This window comes from Chrysemys picta, chromosome 16 (assembly GCF_011386835.1).
Source record: "Chrysemys picta bellii isolate R12L10 chromosome 16, ASM1138683v2, whole genome shotgun sequence".
NCBI lineage: Eukaryota > Metazoa > Chordata > Testudines > Emydidae > Chrysemys > Chrysemys picta.
Window position 1 is genome coordinate 2,400,250 of NC_088806.1, and position 16,114 is coordinate 2,416,363.

Sequence of the window (16,114 nt, forward strand, 5' to 3'; positions counted from 1 at the left end):
AGGGCCGGGCTGGCAGGGGCTGCGGGTCGGGAGTGAGGGGCACCGGCAGAGCTGGGGGGGGGGGGCAGGGCCGGGCTGGCAGGGGCTGCGGGTCAGGAGTGAGGGGCACGGCACGGGTTGCGGGGGGCAGGGCTGGGCTGGCAGGGGCTGCGGGTCGGGAGTGAGGGGCACCGGCAGAGCTGGGGGGGCAGGGCCAGGCTGGCAGGGGCTGCGGGTCGGGAGTGAGGGGCACCGGCAGGGCTGAGGGGGGCAGGGCTGGACTAGCAGGGGCTGCAGGTCGGGAGTGAGGGGCACTGGCAGAGCTGGAGGGGGCAGGGCTGGGCTGGGGGGGCTGCGGGTCAGGAGTGAGGGGCACCGGCAGAGCTCGGGGGGGACAGGACCGGGCTAGCAGGGGCTGCGGGTCGGGAGTGAGGGCAGGGCCGGCTTTAGGCCAATTCCACCAATTCCCCCGAATCGGGCCCCGCACTTAAGAGGGCCCCACACCCAGTGGCAGAGCCGCCCAGAGTGGGGGGCAAGTGGCAGAGAATCCCTTCCCTGGCTAGAGGCACCTTTTTAATTTTTACTCACCCGGTCTTTGGCCTCACGTGTTTTTTTTAACGTGTTTTTTTTTTTAAGTCATCCCTGTCGGGGCCCCGTCGAAACTGTTCGAATCGGGCCCCGCACTTCCTAAAGCCGGCCCTGAGTGAGGGGCACCGGCAGAGCTGGGGGGGGAGGGCAGGGCCGGGCTAGCAGGGGCTGTGGGTCGGGAGTGAGGGGCACCGGCAGAACTGGGGGGGGGGCAGGGCTGGGCTGGCAGGGGCTGCGGGTCGGGAGTGAGGGGCACCGGCAGAGCTGGGGGGGGAGGGCAGGGCCAGGCTAGCAGGGGCTGTGAGTCGGGAGTGAGGGGCACCGGCAGAACTGGGGGGGGGCAGGACTGGGCTGGGGGGGCTGCGGGTCGGGAGTGAGGGGCACCGGCAGAGCTGTGGGGGGGCAGGGCCGGGCTGGCAGGGGCTGCGGGTCGGGAGTGAGGGGCACCGGCAGAGCTGGAGGGGGGGGCCCAGTGGCAGCTGCCTCCCCCCGGAGGTCTCTGCCCCCCTTATTGTGTGGCTCACAGTCACTCACTTCCGGTGTGTCACACGCTCGCTCCCACGCAGCCTCTCGTGGGGGGAGAGTGTGACTCTGGGAGTGAGTGAGAGAGAAAGAGAGCCTGACACACACACACACACACACAGCCTCACATTGACACACAGCCCAACACACACACACACAGCCCCACCCCACACACAACCTCACAGCCCGACACACACACACATCCTCACATTGAGACACAGCCCAACACACACACACACACAACCTCAAACACACACACACACAACCGCACACAGCCAGACACACACACAACCTCACATTGACACACAGCCCAACACACTCAGCTTCACACACAGCCCGACACACATACACAGACAACCTCACAGCCCGACACACACATACACAGCCAGACACACACACAACCTCACACAGCCAGGCACACACAACCTCACATTGACACACACCCAGAAACACACAGCTTCACCCACAATCCGACACACACACACACACAACCTCACAGCCTGACACACACACACACAACCTCACAAACACAGCCTGACATACACACACAAGCTCACATTGACACACAGCCAGACACACGCAGCTTCACACACAGCTGACACACACACACACACAACCTCACATTGACACACAGCCCAACACACACACAGCCTGACACACACAGCCCAAAACACAACCTCACATTGACACACAGCCAGACACACACAGCTTCACACACAGCCCGACACACACACAAACTCACAGAAACAGACACACACAACCTCACATTGACACACAGTCCCACAGACACAGACACACAGCCTGACACTCTCAGCCTCCCCCACACACAGAATCTCACATTGACACACAGCCAGACACACACCCAACCTCACACACAGAGAGCCACACATGGCTACACACCCAAACACCCACACAACCTCACACCAATACCCAGAGACACACACACAACCTCACACTGACCCACACACCAACACATGGACAGACACAGCTGGCTTGTCTCACATACTCAGTGTCACCACGTCTCTCTCGCACACACGTGTGTTCGTGTGCACTCGTGTCAGACACTCCAACAGTGTCACACACACACACACCACACCACAACACCCCCTCCCCGCACATTATAAGTGGGTCAGAACTGTTCATTTATTGCTTTAAACTTCACTGCCAGACCCACAAACCTGCCCCACTCCCACCCCGATGGGCACAGAACCAGAACTGGGCCCCACATCCGAACTCCTGCCACCGGAGTCCAAACCGGGGCCCTGCCAGCAGAGCCACCATTGAAGTGAGAACCTGACCCAGAACCGGGACCAGAACCGGCCTCAGACCCAGAACCGGCACCAGAACCAGTCTCAGACCCAGAACCGAGACCAGAATTGGCCTCAGACCCAGAACCAGTACCGGAACCGGCACCAGAACCGGCCTCAGACCCAGAACCGAGACCAGAACTGGCCTGAGACTCAGAACCGAGACCAGAACCAGAACCGGCCTGAGACCCAGAACCGAGACCAGAACGAGAACCGTCCTCAGACCCAGAACCGAGACCAGAACCGGCCTCAGACCCAGAACAGAGACCAGAACCGGCCTCAGACCCAGAACCGGTACCAGAACCGGCACCAGAACCAGTCTCAGACCCAGAACCAAGACCAGACCCAGAACCGAGACCAGAACTGGCCTCAGACCCAGAACCAGCCTCAGACCCAGAACCATGACCAGAACCGGCCTCAGACCCAGATCCAGTACCAGGATTTAAACCGGACCAGAACCTAATCCCGATGCCAGGACTGATCCCAGGGCCTGAAGCAGAACCCACATCAGAACCAGAAGCTGATCCAGAATCAGAACCAGCACCTGTATGAGAACCGGAACCACATCTAGAACCAGCAGGAGACCTTGAGCCTGACCCAGAACCGGGATCTAACCCAGAACCAGCACCAGAACCGACACCGAACCTTGACCCCGAACCCGTATCAGACCCAGAACCGGGATCTAACCCAGAACCAGCGCCAGAACCGACACCGAACCTTGACCCCGAACCCGTATCAGACCCAGAACCGGGATCAGACCCAGAACCAGCGCCAGAACCGACACCGAACCTTGACCCAGAACCAGGATCAGACCCAGAACCGACACCGAACCTTGACCCCGAACCCGTATCAGATCCAGAACCGGGATCTAACCCAGAACCAGCGCCAGAACTGACACCGAACGTTGACAACGAACCCGTATCAGACCCCGAACCCGTATCAGACCCAGAACTGGGATCAGACCCAGAACCGGGATCTAACCCCAAAGCGGCACCAGAATCAGAACTAAAACCCTCACCCCTATCGGACCCAGAACCAGGCTCTGCTCCAGACCTGATGCCCGGATCCAACCCAAACCACGGCTGAAGACCCCAATAACCTCCCACTCACTCCCCCGCAGATTCGGCTGCAGGCCCTGAACTTCCCCCTCCCACCACTAGGGGGCCCCCCTCCAGGGTAGCCACATTGGGGGGGTCCCCCCAGCATAGCCTGAGCCCCTCCCCTGCCGACCTCCCCATAAATACGGGGGTCAGTATAATGGGGCCACCCAGGAGCAAGAAATGAACATCCACAGCCCCTCATGTTTGCCCCCCCCCGGGGCTCCTGGCTGAGCATATGGGGGGGAGGCCGGGGGGGCACCATATGCCGCAGCATCACCCGGGGCTGGGGAATCTGCCCCCCCCCACCCCAGCCTCGCGTGTCCCCTCTGTGTGTCCGTCCGTCTGTGCGTCCAAATGCATCCCTCCGTCCATCCGCGCCCCCCGTCAGTCTGATCTCATCTCTCCATCCCTCCTTCCATCCATCCACCCATCCGCACCCCTCCATCCCTCCGTCCATCCGCGCCCCCCGTCAGTCTGTTCTCATCCCTCCATCCCTCCTTCCATCCATCCACCCATCCGCACCCCTCCATCCGTCCGTCCATCCGCGCCCCCCGTCAGTCTGATCTCATCTCTCCATCCCTCCTTCCATCCATCCACCCATCCGCACCCCTCCATCCGTCCGTCCATTCGCGCCCCCCGTCAGTCTGATCTCATTCCTCCATCCCTCCTTCCGTCCATCCACCCATCCGCACCCCTCCATCCGTCCGTCCATCCGCGCCCCCCGTCAGTCTGATCTCATTCCTCCATCCCTCCTTCCGTCCATCCACCCATCCGCACCCCTCCATCCGTCCGTCCATCCGCGCCCCCCGTCAGTCTGATCTCATCTCTCCATCCCTCCTTCCATCCATCCACCCATCCGCACCCCTCCATCCATCCGTCCGTCTGTCCGTCCATCCGCGCCCAGCCGTCCATCTGTTCTCATCCCTCCATCCCTCCTTCCGTCCATCCACCCATACACAGCCCTCCGTCCGTCAGTACTCATCCCTCTGTCCATCCGCGCCCCTCCATCCATCCGTCCGTCCGTCTGTCCGTCCACGCCTCTCCGTCCATCTGTACTCATCCCTCCATCTGTCCACCCATACCCATCCCTCCGTCCGTCTGTCCGTCCATCCACACCCCTCCGTCCGTCTGTTCTCGCCCATCCGCACCCCTCCGTCCGTACTCATCCCTCCGTCCATCCGCGCCCCTCCATCCATCCATCCATCCGTATGTCCGTCCACGCCTCTCCGTCCATCTGTACTCATCCCTCCATCCGTCCACACCCCTCCGTCCATCTGTTCTCATCCCTCCAGCCGTCCTTCCATCCATCCACCCATACACATCCATCCGTCCATCCGCGCCCCTTCAGCTATCCGTCCGTCCGTCCATCCGCGCCCATCTGTCGGTCTGTACTCATCCCTCCATCCATCCACACCCCTCCATCCATCCACACCTCTCCGTCCACCCATACCCCCTCTCCATCCATCCGTCCGTCTGTCCATCCATCCGCGCCCCTCCGTCGGTCTGTACTCATCCCTCCGTCCATCCGCGCCCTCCATCCATCCGTCCATCCGCACCCCTCCATCGGTCTGTACTAATCCCTCCATCCATCTGCACCCCTCCATCCATCCATCCATCTGTCCGTCCATCCGCGCCTCTCCGGCCGTCTGTTCTCATCCCTCCATCCGTCCTTCCGTCCATCCATACGCACCCCTCCATCCGCACCCCTCCATGCGGCCGTACGCACTCCCCCATCCATCCGTCCGTCTGTCCGTCCATGCCTCTCCGTCCACCCATACCCATCCCTCCATCCTTCTTTCCATCTGTCCGTCCATCTGTCCGTCCACCTGTATTCATCCCTCCATCTGTCCACCCATCCCTCTGTCCATCCACACCCCTCCATCCATCCGTCCATCTGTCCGTCTATCCACACCCCTCCATCCATCTGTTCTCATTCGTCCTTCCGTCCATCCACCCGTAGGCGTCCCTCCGTCCACAGCTCTCTGTCCATCTGTTCTCATCCTTCCATCCATCCGCACCCCTCCGTCCGTCTGTTCTCATCCCTCCATCCTTCTTTCTGTCTGTCCGTCCATCTGCATGCATCTGTCCGTCCATCCATCCACCCATATCCATCCCTCCATCCATCTGTACACATCCATTTTTTCATCTGTGCCCCTCCATCCATCCACCCCTACGCACCCCTCCGTCCATCTGTACGCATCCATCCCTCCATCCATCTGTCCATCTGCGCCCCTTCATCCCTCCTTCTGTCCGTCCACCCATACACACCCCGTCCATCCCTCCATCCGCCCTTCCGTCTGTCTATCCATCCACTGATATGCACCCCTCCGTCTGTCTGTACGCCTCCCTCCATCCATCCTTCCGTCCGTCCACCCATACACATCCCTCCACCCGTCCTTCCATCCACACTCCTCCGTCCCCCCTTCCGTCCATCCACCCATACACACCCCTCCGTCCATCCCTCCATCCGCCCTTCCATCCGTCCACCCATCCATCCATCCATCCGCACCCCTCTGTCCGTTCTCATCCCTCCATCCTTCTTTCCCTCTGTCCATCCATCCATACGCATCTCTCTGTCCATCTGCACTCATGCGTCCTTCCATCCGTCCATCCATACACACCCCTTTGTCCGTACGCATCCTTCCATCCATCCGTCGTTCTGTCCATCCACCCATACCCATCCCTCCATCCATCTGTACGCTTCCCTCCATCCGTCCTTCCATCCGGCCACCCATACGCACCCCTCCATGCGTCTGTACTCATCCCTCCATCCGTCCTTCCATCCGTCCATCCATCTGCACCCCTCCATCTGTTCTCATCCCTCCATCCTTCTTTCCATCTGTCCATCCATCCATACGCATCTCTCTGTCCATCTGCACTCATGCGTCCTTCCATCCGTCCATCCATACACACCCCTTTGTCCGTACGCATCCTTCCATCCATCCGTCGTTCTGTCCATCCACCCATACCCATCCCTCCATCCATCTGTACGCTTCCCTCCATCCGTCCTTCCATCCGGCCACCCATACGCACCCCTCCGTGCGTCTGTACTCATCTCTCCATCCGTCCTTCCATCCGTCCATCCATCTGCACCCCTCCATCTGTTCTCATCCCTCCATCCTTCTTTCCATCTGTCCGTCCATCCATACACACCCCTCCATCCATCTGCACTCATGCGTCCTTCCATCCGTCCATCCATACACACCCCTTCGTCCATATGCATCCCTCCATCCATCCGTCCTTCTGTCCATCCACCCATATGCATCCCTCCACCTGTCCTTCCATCCCTCCATCCGTCCTTCCTTCCGGCCACCCATACGCACCCCTCCATCCGTCTGTACACATCCCTCCATCCGTCCTTCCATCCGTCCACCAATACCCATCCCTCCGGCCGTCCTTCCATCCCTCCATCCATCCGCACCCCTCTGTCCATTCTCATCCCTTCATCCTTCTTTCCATCTGTCCGTCCATCCATACACACCTCTCCGTTTATCCGCACGCATCCATCCTTCCATCTGTCCATACACACCCCTTCATCTGTATGCATCCCTCCATCCAACCGTCCTTCTGTCCGTCCACCCACATGCACCCCTCCATCCACCCATACGCATCTCTCCATCCATCCTTCCATCCCTCCATCCGTGCATCCATCCGTACCCCTCCGTCCATTCTCATCCCTTCATCCTTCTTTCCATCTGTCCGTCCATCCATACACACCTCTCCGTTCATCTGCACGCATCCGTCCTTCCATCCATCCATCCATCCACACCCCTTCGTCTGTATGCATTCCTCCATCCATCCGTCCTTCCGTCCATCCATGCGCATCCCTCCACCCGTCCTTCCATCCCTCCATTCGTCCGTCCAACCATACGCATCCCTCCGTCCATCTGTACGCATCCCTCCACCTGTCCTTCCATCTGTTCATCTGCGCCCTTCTGTCCGTCTGTACTCATCCAACCTTGCATCCGTGCCCCTCGGTCCATCCACCTGTACACATCCCTCCATCCATCCACCCTCGGTCCATCCACCTGTACACATCCCTCCGTCTGTCCTTCCATCCCTCCATCCGTCCACCCTCTGTCCGTCCACCCATACGTACCCTCTGTCCATCGGTTCTCATCTGTCCACCCATATGCATCCGTCCCTCCATCCATCTGGCTGCCTGCCCCCCCCCCCCCCGTCCGCGCCCTTCCGTCCCTCCATCCACCTGCGCATGACCCTCCATCCGTCCACATGTACACATCTCTCCATCCCTCCATCCATCCATCCGCACATGCCCCTCCACCATCCACCCATGCAGCCCCCGATCTATCCCGACAGATACACCTTTCTATTCCTCCATCTCTACCCACCCCTCAATCTCTCACCGCCCATCCCCACATGCCCCCCACTCTGACCCTCCACCCCATCCATCCCTTTTGCTATCCGAAATCCTGATGCTCTACTGCCCCCGCTGGCCAGGAGGGGGCATAACCATCTGGGGCAGTGCATTTCTGTGAGCAGCCCGGCGCCCCGGCCTGCCAGGGGAGAGCCCCCCCTGCTCAGCCCCCCGCCCCACCCCCTGCCCCACAGCGCCCCCTAGCGCCCCCTGGGGCCAGCCCCGCCTGCCAGGGGAGAGCGCCCCCTGCTGAGCCCCCCCCTAGTTCTGCGAGGGGGTGGGGGCGCAGCGGGCCGAGGCTCATGGGAAGGCAGCCGCACGTTCTGCGTTTCCTTAAATAATTCCTCAATCAAGAGCGATGGAACCAGTTATCCCCGGTTGCCATGGCAGTACTGACACAGAGATGGATGACGGAAGTCGGGGGGGGGAGTGTTTCAGGCATGGGGGGGAAGTGGGGGCGATGGGGGGGAGGGGAAGAACGGATTGTGAAAGGGGAGAGAGGGAAACTGAGATCGGGGCCCCGTCGCGCCAGGCGCTGCCCAGAGCCCCCCACAAACGAGACTGGGGGCCCCAGACACACAGTGAAGGGGGAGGAACCCAGGTGTCCTGACCCCCCCCACCGCAGCCTGTATCTCTCACCACTAGGCTGCTCTGCCAGGCGAGCGAAGCCACCGGGTAGTAAACGTCTGGTCCAGGTACACTGAGGCAGAGGGCCAGGGGGTCCCGTCAGCATCTAGGCAGCCTGAGCAGGAGGGGTGAGTGCGGGGGAGGGGGATTGGGGGGGTTGTTTTAGGGCCACAACAAGGGGTCACCATGAAGCTAGAGGGCGGGATGAGGGTTCAGGTTCGGGTCCGGAGAGAGATTTTTAGGGTCAAGATTAAAGATCAGAGCCTCCGGTTTGGGGTTAGATGGAGATTTTAGGGTGGGGGTGGGGTCAGAGGTCCGGGTTTGGGGTGAGATTTAGGGTCGGGATAGGGGAGGGGTCAGAGGTCTGGGTTTGGGGCGAGATTTAGGGTCAGGGTGGGAGGGGTCAGAGGTCTGGGTTTGAGGTAAGATTTAGGGTCGGGATGGGGGAGGGGTCAGAGGTCTGGGTTTGGGGCGAGATTTAGGGTCAGGGTGAGGTCAGAGGTCTGGGGTGAGATTTAGGGTTTGGGATGAGATTTAGGGTCAGGATGGGGGTGGAGTCAGAGGTCTGGGTTTTGGGCGAGATTTAGCGTCGGGGTGGGGGGGTCAGAGGTCAGGGTTTGGGGCGAGATTTAGGATCAGGGTGGGGGGGTCAGAGGTCTGGGTTTTGGGTGAAATTTAGGGTTGGGATGGGGGTGGGGTCAGAGGTCTGGGTTTGGGGTGAGATTTAGGGTCAGGGTGGGGTCAGAGGTCAGAGGTCAGAGGTCTGGGGTGAGATTTAGGGTTGGGATGGGGGTGGGGTCAGAGGTCTGGGTTTGGGGTGAGATTTAGGGTCAGGGTGGGGTCAGAGGTCAGAGGTCTGGGGTGAGATTTAGGGTCGGGGTGGGGGGGTCAGAGGTCTGGGTTTGGGGCGAGATTTAGGGTCGGGGTGGGGGAGTGAGAGGTCAGGGTTTGGGGTGAGATTTAGGGTCGGGGTGAGAGAGTGAGAGGTCAGGGTTTGGGGTGAGATTTAGGGTCAGGGTGGGGTCAGAGGTCAGGGTTTGGGGTGAGATTTAGGGTTGGGGTGGGGGGGTCAGAGGTCAGGGTTTGGGGTGAGATTTAGGGTCGGGGTGGGAGAGTGAGAGGTCAGGGTTTGGGGTGAGATTTAGGGTCAGGGTGGGGTCAGAGGTCAGGGTTTGGGGCGAGATTTAGGGTTGGGGTGGGGGGGGGTCAGAGGTCAGGGTTTGGGGTGACTTTGTCAGGTCAGGCTCCGGGACAGGATGGTCATTAATAAAGAAAAGCCCCACACCCTCCTACCCCACTTTCAGCCAGTGTGCCACAAAGCGCTTCCCATGGGACAGATGGGGAAACCGAGACAGGGAAGGGAACAGAACCGTGCTTTGCCTAAGGGCACCTGGCAGGTCCAGGAACAGAACCCAGGAGTCCTGAGTCCCAGGGGAGCCCCTGAGACAGTAGGGGATAATTAGGATTTGCATTAGACTCTGGGCTGGGGTCCCGGTTAGGCGTTAGGGGCAGTTGATGGGGGGGATGACAAGGTGAAGGTCTCCATCAACCAACCCCCCCAAACCCCTCATTTTGGGCAGGAGCAGGGTCTGATCTCCCCCAAGCCCCTCCACTTTCAACAGTCCAGATCCCATCTTGTTAAATGAGCCACCCGCAAAACCCCACCAGTCGCCGCCGGGAAAGGCGGCCAGGTCCGGGGGCAGAGCCCACGGACGCCCCAGGGACACCGGCACCATCTCCCTCGGGGCTGGAGGGCTTGAGTCTTTGCTCCGGCTGTTGGGAACCTGGCGCTAGTTTGCGAAGCCATTCGCTCATATATGGCCCAGCCGCCGCGTCCTCCAGAAAAAGTTTCCAGATCCCCATCCACCAGTGACCCCTCCCCAGAACGCACCTCCAGATCCCCGCCCGCCGGCGACCCCTCCCCAGAACGCACCTCCAGATCCCCGCCCGCCGGCGACCCCTCCCCAGAACGCACCTCCAGATCCCCGCCCGCCGGCGACCCCTCCCCAGAACGCACCTCCAGATCCCCGCCCGCCGGCGACCCCTCCCCAGAACGCACCTCCAGATCCCCGCCCGCCGGCGACCCCCTCCCCAGAACGCACCTCCAGATCCCCGCCCGCCGGCGACCCCTCCCCAGAACGCACCTCCAGATCCCCGCCCGCCGGTGACCCCTCCCCAGAACGCACCTCCAGATCCCCGCCCGCCGGCGACCCCTCCCCAGAACGCACCTCCAGATCCCCGCCCGCCGGCGACCCCTCCCCAAAACGCACCTCCAGATCCCCGCCCGCCGGCGACCCCTCCCCAGAACGCACCTCCAGATCCCCGCCCGCCGGTGAGCCAGACACATCCAGATCGTACCTCCATATCTTCATCCAAAATTATCCAGCTATCTCCCATTTCCGCCTTACTCCCCCACCCTAATTCAATTCCCTCTCCTGCCAATTCTCTTCGCCCCAAATCAATTCACCCCCACACATCTCCTTCAATTAACACGCACACACACGGTCACTCACGCAGGTGTGTTTTCCTGGCTGAGGTGACTGGGGCATTGGGTGCTAATCTGGGATCTCAGGCCACCCACCTCACTATTCCCACCCTTGCGTCCCCCTCACCACCGGGCCTGGACCCCCACGGGGAGCATCAACACCGGGGTTAGGGCCTACTTAGGCCAGGGATGCATGTTAGCTACCACTGGGGAGATGCAGACGCATGTACACACACAGCCACAGCCATCCACACACACAGCCGCGCACACAGCCACAGCCGTCCACACACACACAGCCACAGCCGTCCACACACACACAGCCACAGCCGTCCACACACACAGAGATAGCCATCGAAATACACAGTCACAGCCAACCACACACACAGCCGTCCGCACACTCCGCCACGGCCATCCATACACACAGAGATAGCCATCGAAATACACAGTCACAGCCATCCGCACACACAGCCACAGCCGTCCACACACAGCCACACACACAGCCGCAGCCATCCGCACACACAGCCGCACACAGCCACAGCCAGCCGTCCACACACACAGCCACAGCTCTCCATACAGCCATCCACACACACCTCCACATCCAATCACACAACCGTCCACACACACTGCCACAGCTGTCCCTACAGCCGCTCACACACACACAGCCACAACACACATACACGGATATACACACACAGCCACAGCCTTCCACGCAGCCGCAGCCACACGCACACACAACCACACACACACACACGCAGCCTGCACCTTCGTTACCACCCCTTCCGACTGATATGCCTGCTAGCCACACTTGGGTCTACGACACACACCCAGGGCCCCCGACACACACGGCTCCCAGCTCGGGTGGCACCCCTCCTCTTTCCACACACCCCCCACTCACCATCTGCCAGCCGGCAATGAAACACCCGCCCGGGGCAAGGTCCCGGCACCCCCCTGGGGACCCCTAACTATGAGCTGAGACTAGCCCCCGCTACGCCTCCTGCTCTCCGGCACCCATCAGCTGTCGCTGTTGCCGCTGGGCAGGTGTCTTCTCGCACACACACACACACACACACACACACACTCACCAGCAGTGGGCAGCATGGTCACTCACACATGTGTATACACACATCTCACAACACGTGCACGGACCCACATTCCCACACACTCACAACTGCACCCCGCAGGCAGCATGTGCACTCACCCCGCACACAAAAAATAGCCACAACCGCATGCAAACACAAATACACACACACACGTTGAACACAAAAAATAGCCACAACTGCGTGTGAACACAAATACACACACATACACACACGCGGAACACAAAAATAGCCACAACCGCACGTGAACACAAATACACACACACTGAACCCCAAAATAGTCACAACTGCATGTGAACACAAATACACACACAGAACAGAAAAATAGTCACAGACACTCACAGCACACACACACACAAATTCACACAATGTGCACACACAATTACACACACACCCTGAGCACACATAATGCAGACACACACAGCCCTCCCCGACATTTACATTGGGCGCAGACACCACATTTTCACACACACACAGCCGGGGGTGCCAACATGCTGGGGGGATTTTTAGCAGAGAGCTCTGCCCCCCTCCCCGTGCCCCGGAGGAGGTGAGGCATTCGACAGAGCGAGTCCCCCAGCTGCCCCCAAATTGGGGGCAGGGGGTGTGATGCATACACACACACACACACACACACACACACACACACACACACACACCAGGCCCACCCGACCTCCAGCCAGCAGAGGCAGCACTCAGGGAGGGAGCGAGTGTGGGAGGACTGGCTAGGCAGCGGGCAGCACAACGGAGACCCCAGCCTTCCCCCACAGCCCCATAGAGACCCCCAGAACCCCTCACAGCCCCACAGAGACCCCCCCAGCACCCCCAGACACAGCCCTACAGAGAGACCCCAGCACCCCCATAAACAGCCCTATAGAGAGGCCCAAGCCCCCCCACAGCCCCACAGAGAGGCCCAAGCCCCCCCACAGCCCCACAGACACAGCCCCACAGAGAGACCCCTGCACCCCCATAAACAGCCCTATAGAGAGGCCCAAGCCCCCCCACAGCCGCACAGACACCCCCCAGCACCCCCAGACACAGCCCCACAGAGAGACCCCAGCACCCCCATAGCACCATAGAGAGCCCCCAGACCCCCACCACCACCCCATAGAGAGCCCCCAGCCCCCCAACCTACCCACCCAGAGCCCCAGCACCATGAAGAACTCCAGACCCACTCCTAACATCACGGAGACCCCCCCAAGCCCCACAGAAAGACCTCAGCCACCCCGAGCAACAGAGCCCCCCCTCAGAGCCGCCCAAACCCTCCCACTGCCCCAGTGAGCGCCCCCAGCCTCCCCCACAGTGAGCCTACAGGAACCCCCTCACAACGCTATTCAGATCCCCAGCCCCATAGAGAGCCCCCAGGCCCTCCCAGCCCTAAGAGAAAGCCCTCAGGATGCCCAGCACCATAGAGACCAACCCTCGCCCCCCCCCCCGCACGTCAATATCGTGGAGACCCCGAGTCCCGCCCCATCACCATGGAGACCCCCTAGCCCTCCCACACAGCATCACGGAGGCCCCCAGCTCCCCCCCACAGCACCATGGAGACCCTCAGCCCCCCCAAGCACCCCAGAGACACCCCCACACACATCACCATGGAGACCCTCAACCCCCCCCCCCAGCACCATGGAGACCAACACCCCCCCAAGCACCCCAGAGACACCCCCAGATCACCATGGAGACCCTGAACACCCCCCCCCAGCACCATGGAGAACCCCAGTGCCCTCCCACAACACCACAGCGACCCTCAGGCCCCCCTCCCAGAGCACCATGGAGTCCCTCAGGCCCCCCAGCACTCCAGAGATACCCCCACATCACCATGGAGACCCTCTGCCCCCCCCACAGCACCATGGAGACCCCAAGCACCCCCCCGCAAGCACCATGGAGTCCCTCCGCTTTCCCAGCACCATGGAGACCCCGAGCAAACACCCCCAGCACCCCAGAGACACCCCCCCACACACACACATACATCACCATGGAGACCCTCAGCCCCCCCCAGGCCCCAGCCCCACAATGACCCTCAGCCCCCCCCCAGCACCATGGAGCCCCTCAGGCCCCCCAGCATCCCAGAGACACCCCACATCACCATGGAGACCCCGAGCACCCCCCAGCACCCCAGAGACACCCCCCACACACAGCACCATGGAGCCCCTCAGCCCCCCCCCAGCCCCACAGCACCACAGGGACCCTCAGCCCCCCCCCCCCAGCACCATGGAGCCCCTCAGCCCCCCCCAGCCCCCCAGCCCCACAGTGACCCTCAGCCCCCCCCCCCAGCACCATGGAGCCCCTCAGCCCCCCCAGCATCCCAGAGACACCCCACATCACCATGGAGACCCCGAGCACACACTCCCAGCACCCCAGAGACACCCCCCACACACACACACACATCACCATGGAGACCCCCAGCCCCCCCACAGCCCCATGGAGCCCCTCAGCCCCCCCAACCCCCTACCTTGGTGGTGACTATGCAGAGACAATCCATGGCTGGGGAGGAGGGAGCCGCTGCTCGGGGCGGATCTGCAGCACATCAGATATTCCGGGGGGCCGGGGAATTAATTGCCCCCCCTGGCCTTCAATTGCCCCCCCCTCCTCCACCGCCGCACGCAGGCTCCCTGCCCCCCCCTCCCCACCGGCGCGCGGCTGCCTGCTCCCCCCGAGGCGCAGGGTGCGGAGGGGGGGGAGATGGAGGGATGGGGGCAGGCGGCGGGCGGAGGGATGGGGAGGGGGTGGAAGGCGCGGGGTGACGGAGGGGGGGTGCGGGAGGAAGACGGGATGGGGGCAGGCGGCGAGCGGAGGGAAGCGGAGCGCGGTGGAAGAGGCAGGAAGGAGGGATGGAGTCAGGCGCCGGGCGGAGGAAGAGAGGGAGGGAGGGAAGGGGGAAGGGTGGGGACCGCAGGCGGGGAGCGGAGGGGGTGGAAGGAAGACGGGATGGGGGAAGGCGGCCAGGGGAGGAATAGGGGGTGGAAGAAAGGAAGGAAGGAGGGATGGTGGAAGGAAGGAGGGATGGAAGAAGGCGGTGTGTGGACGAATAGACAGGGGAAGGAAGAAGGGATGGAGGAAGGCCACGTGTGGAGGAATACGGGGTGGAAGGATGGAGGGAGGGTGGAAGGAAGAAGGGATGGGAAAAGGCCCTGTGCAGAGGAATAGAGGGGGAAAGGAAGGGGGATGGAAGAAGGCAGCAGGCCGAGGAATAGGGGTGGAAGGAAGGAAGGAGGGATGGTGGAAGAAACGAGGGATGGAAGAAGGCAGCAGGCGGAGGAATAGGGGGTGGAAGGAAGGAAGGAAGGAGGGAAGGTGGAAGGAAGGAGGGATGGAAGAACGCAGCGGGCGGAGGAATAGGGGGTGGAAGGAAGGAAGGAAGGAGGGATGGTGGAAGGAAGGAGGGATGGAAGAAGGCGGTGTGTGGATGAATAGACAGGGGAAGGAAGAAGGGATGAAGGAAGGCCACGTGTGGAGGAATACGGGGTGGAAGGATGGAGGGAGGGTGGAAGAAACGAGGGATGGAAGAAGGGAGCGGGCGGAGGAATAGGGGGTGGAAGGAGGCAGCAGGTGGAGGAATAGGGGGTGGAAGGAAGGAAGGAAGGAAGGAGGGATGGTGGAAGGAAGGGGGATGGAAGGAGGCAGCGGGCGGAGGAATAGGGGGTGGAAGGAAGGAAGGAGGGATGGTGGAAGGAAGGGGAATGGAAGGAGGCAGTGGGCGGAGGAATAGGGGTAGAAGGAAGGAAGGAAGGCGGGATGGTGGAAGGAAGGAGGGAAGGAAGAAGGCAGCGGGCGGAAGAATAGGGGGTGGAAGGAAGGAAGGAAGGAGGGATGGTGGAAGGAAGGGGGATGGAAGGGGGCAGCGGGCGGAGGAATAGGGGTGGAAGGAAGGAAGGAAGGAGGGATGGTGGAAGGAAGGGGGATGGAAGGGGGCAGCGGGCGGAGGAATAGGGGGAAGGAAGGAGGGAAGGAAGAAGGCAGCGGGCGGAGGAATAGGGGGTGGAAGGAAGGAAGGAAGGAGGGATGGTGGAAGGAAGGAGGGATGGAAGATCTCT

At 61.5% G+C, this 16,114-nt stretch overlaps 1 protein-coding gene across 1 annotated transcript in view; it reads right to left on the reverse strand.

Moving 5' to 3' along the window:
• Positions 1-926: 926 nt before the first annotated feature.
• The window catches only part of LOC135976040 (fibroin heavy chain-like), a 29,333-nt gene continuing 14,145 nt past the window's right edge, over positions 927-16,114 (reverse strand). Inside the window, exon 4 of the mRNA XM_065570403.1 lies at positions 927-3,501. Coding sequence (XP_065426475.1) covers positions 2,219-3,501 — 1,283 coding nt within the window. The 3' untranslated portion in view covers positions 927-2,218. The remainder of the gene's footprint in view (positions 3,502-16,114) is intronic.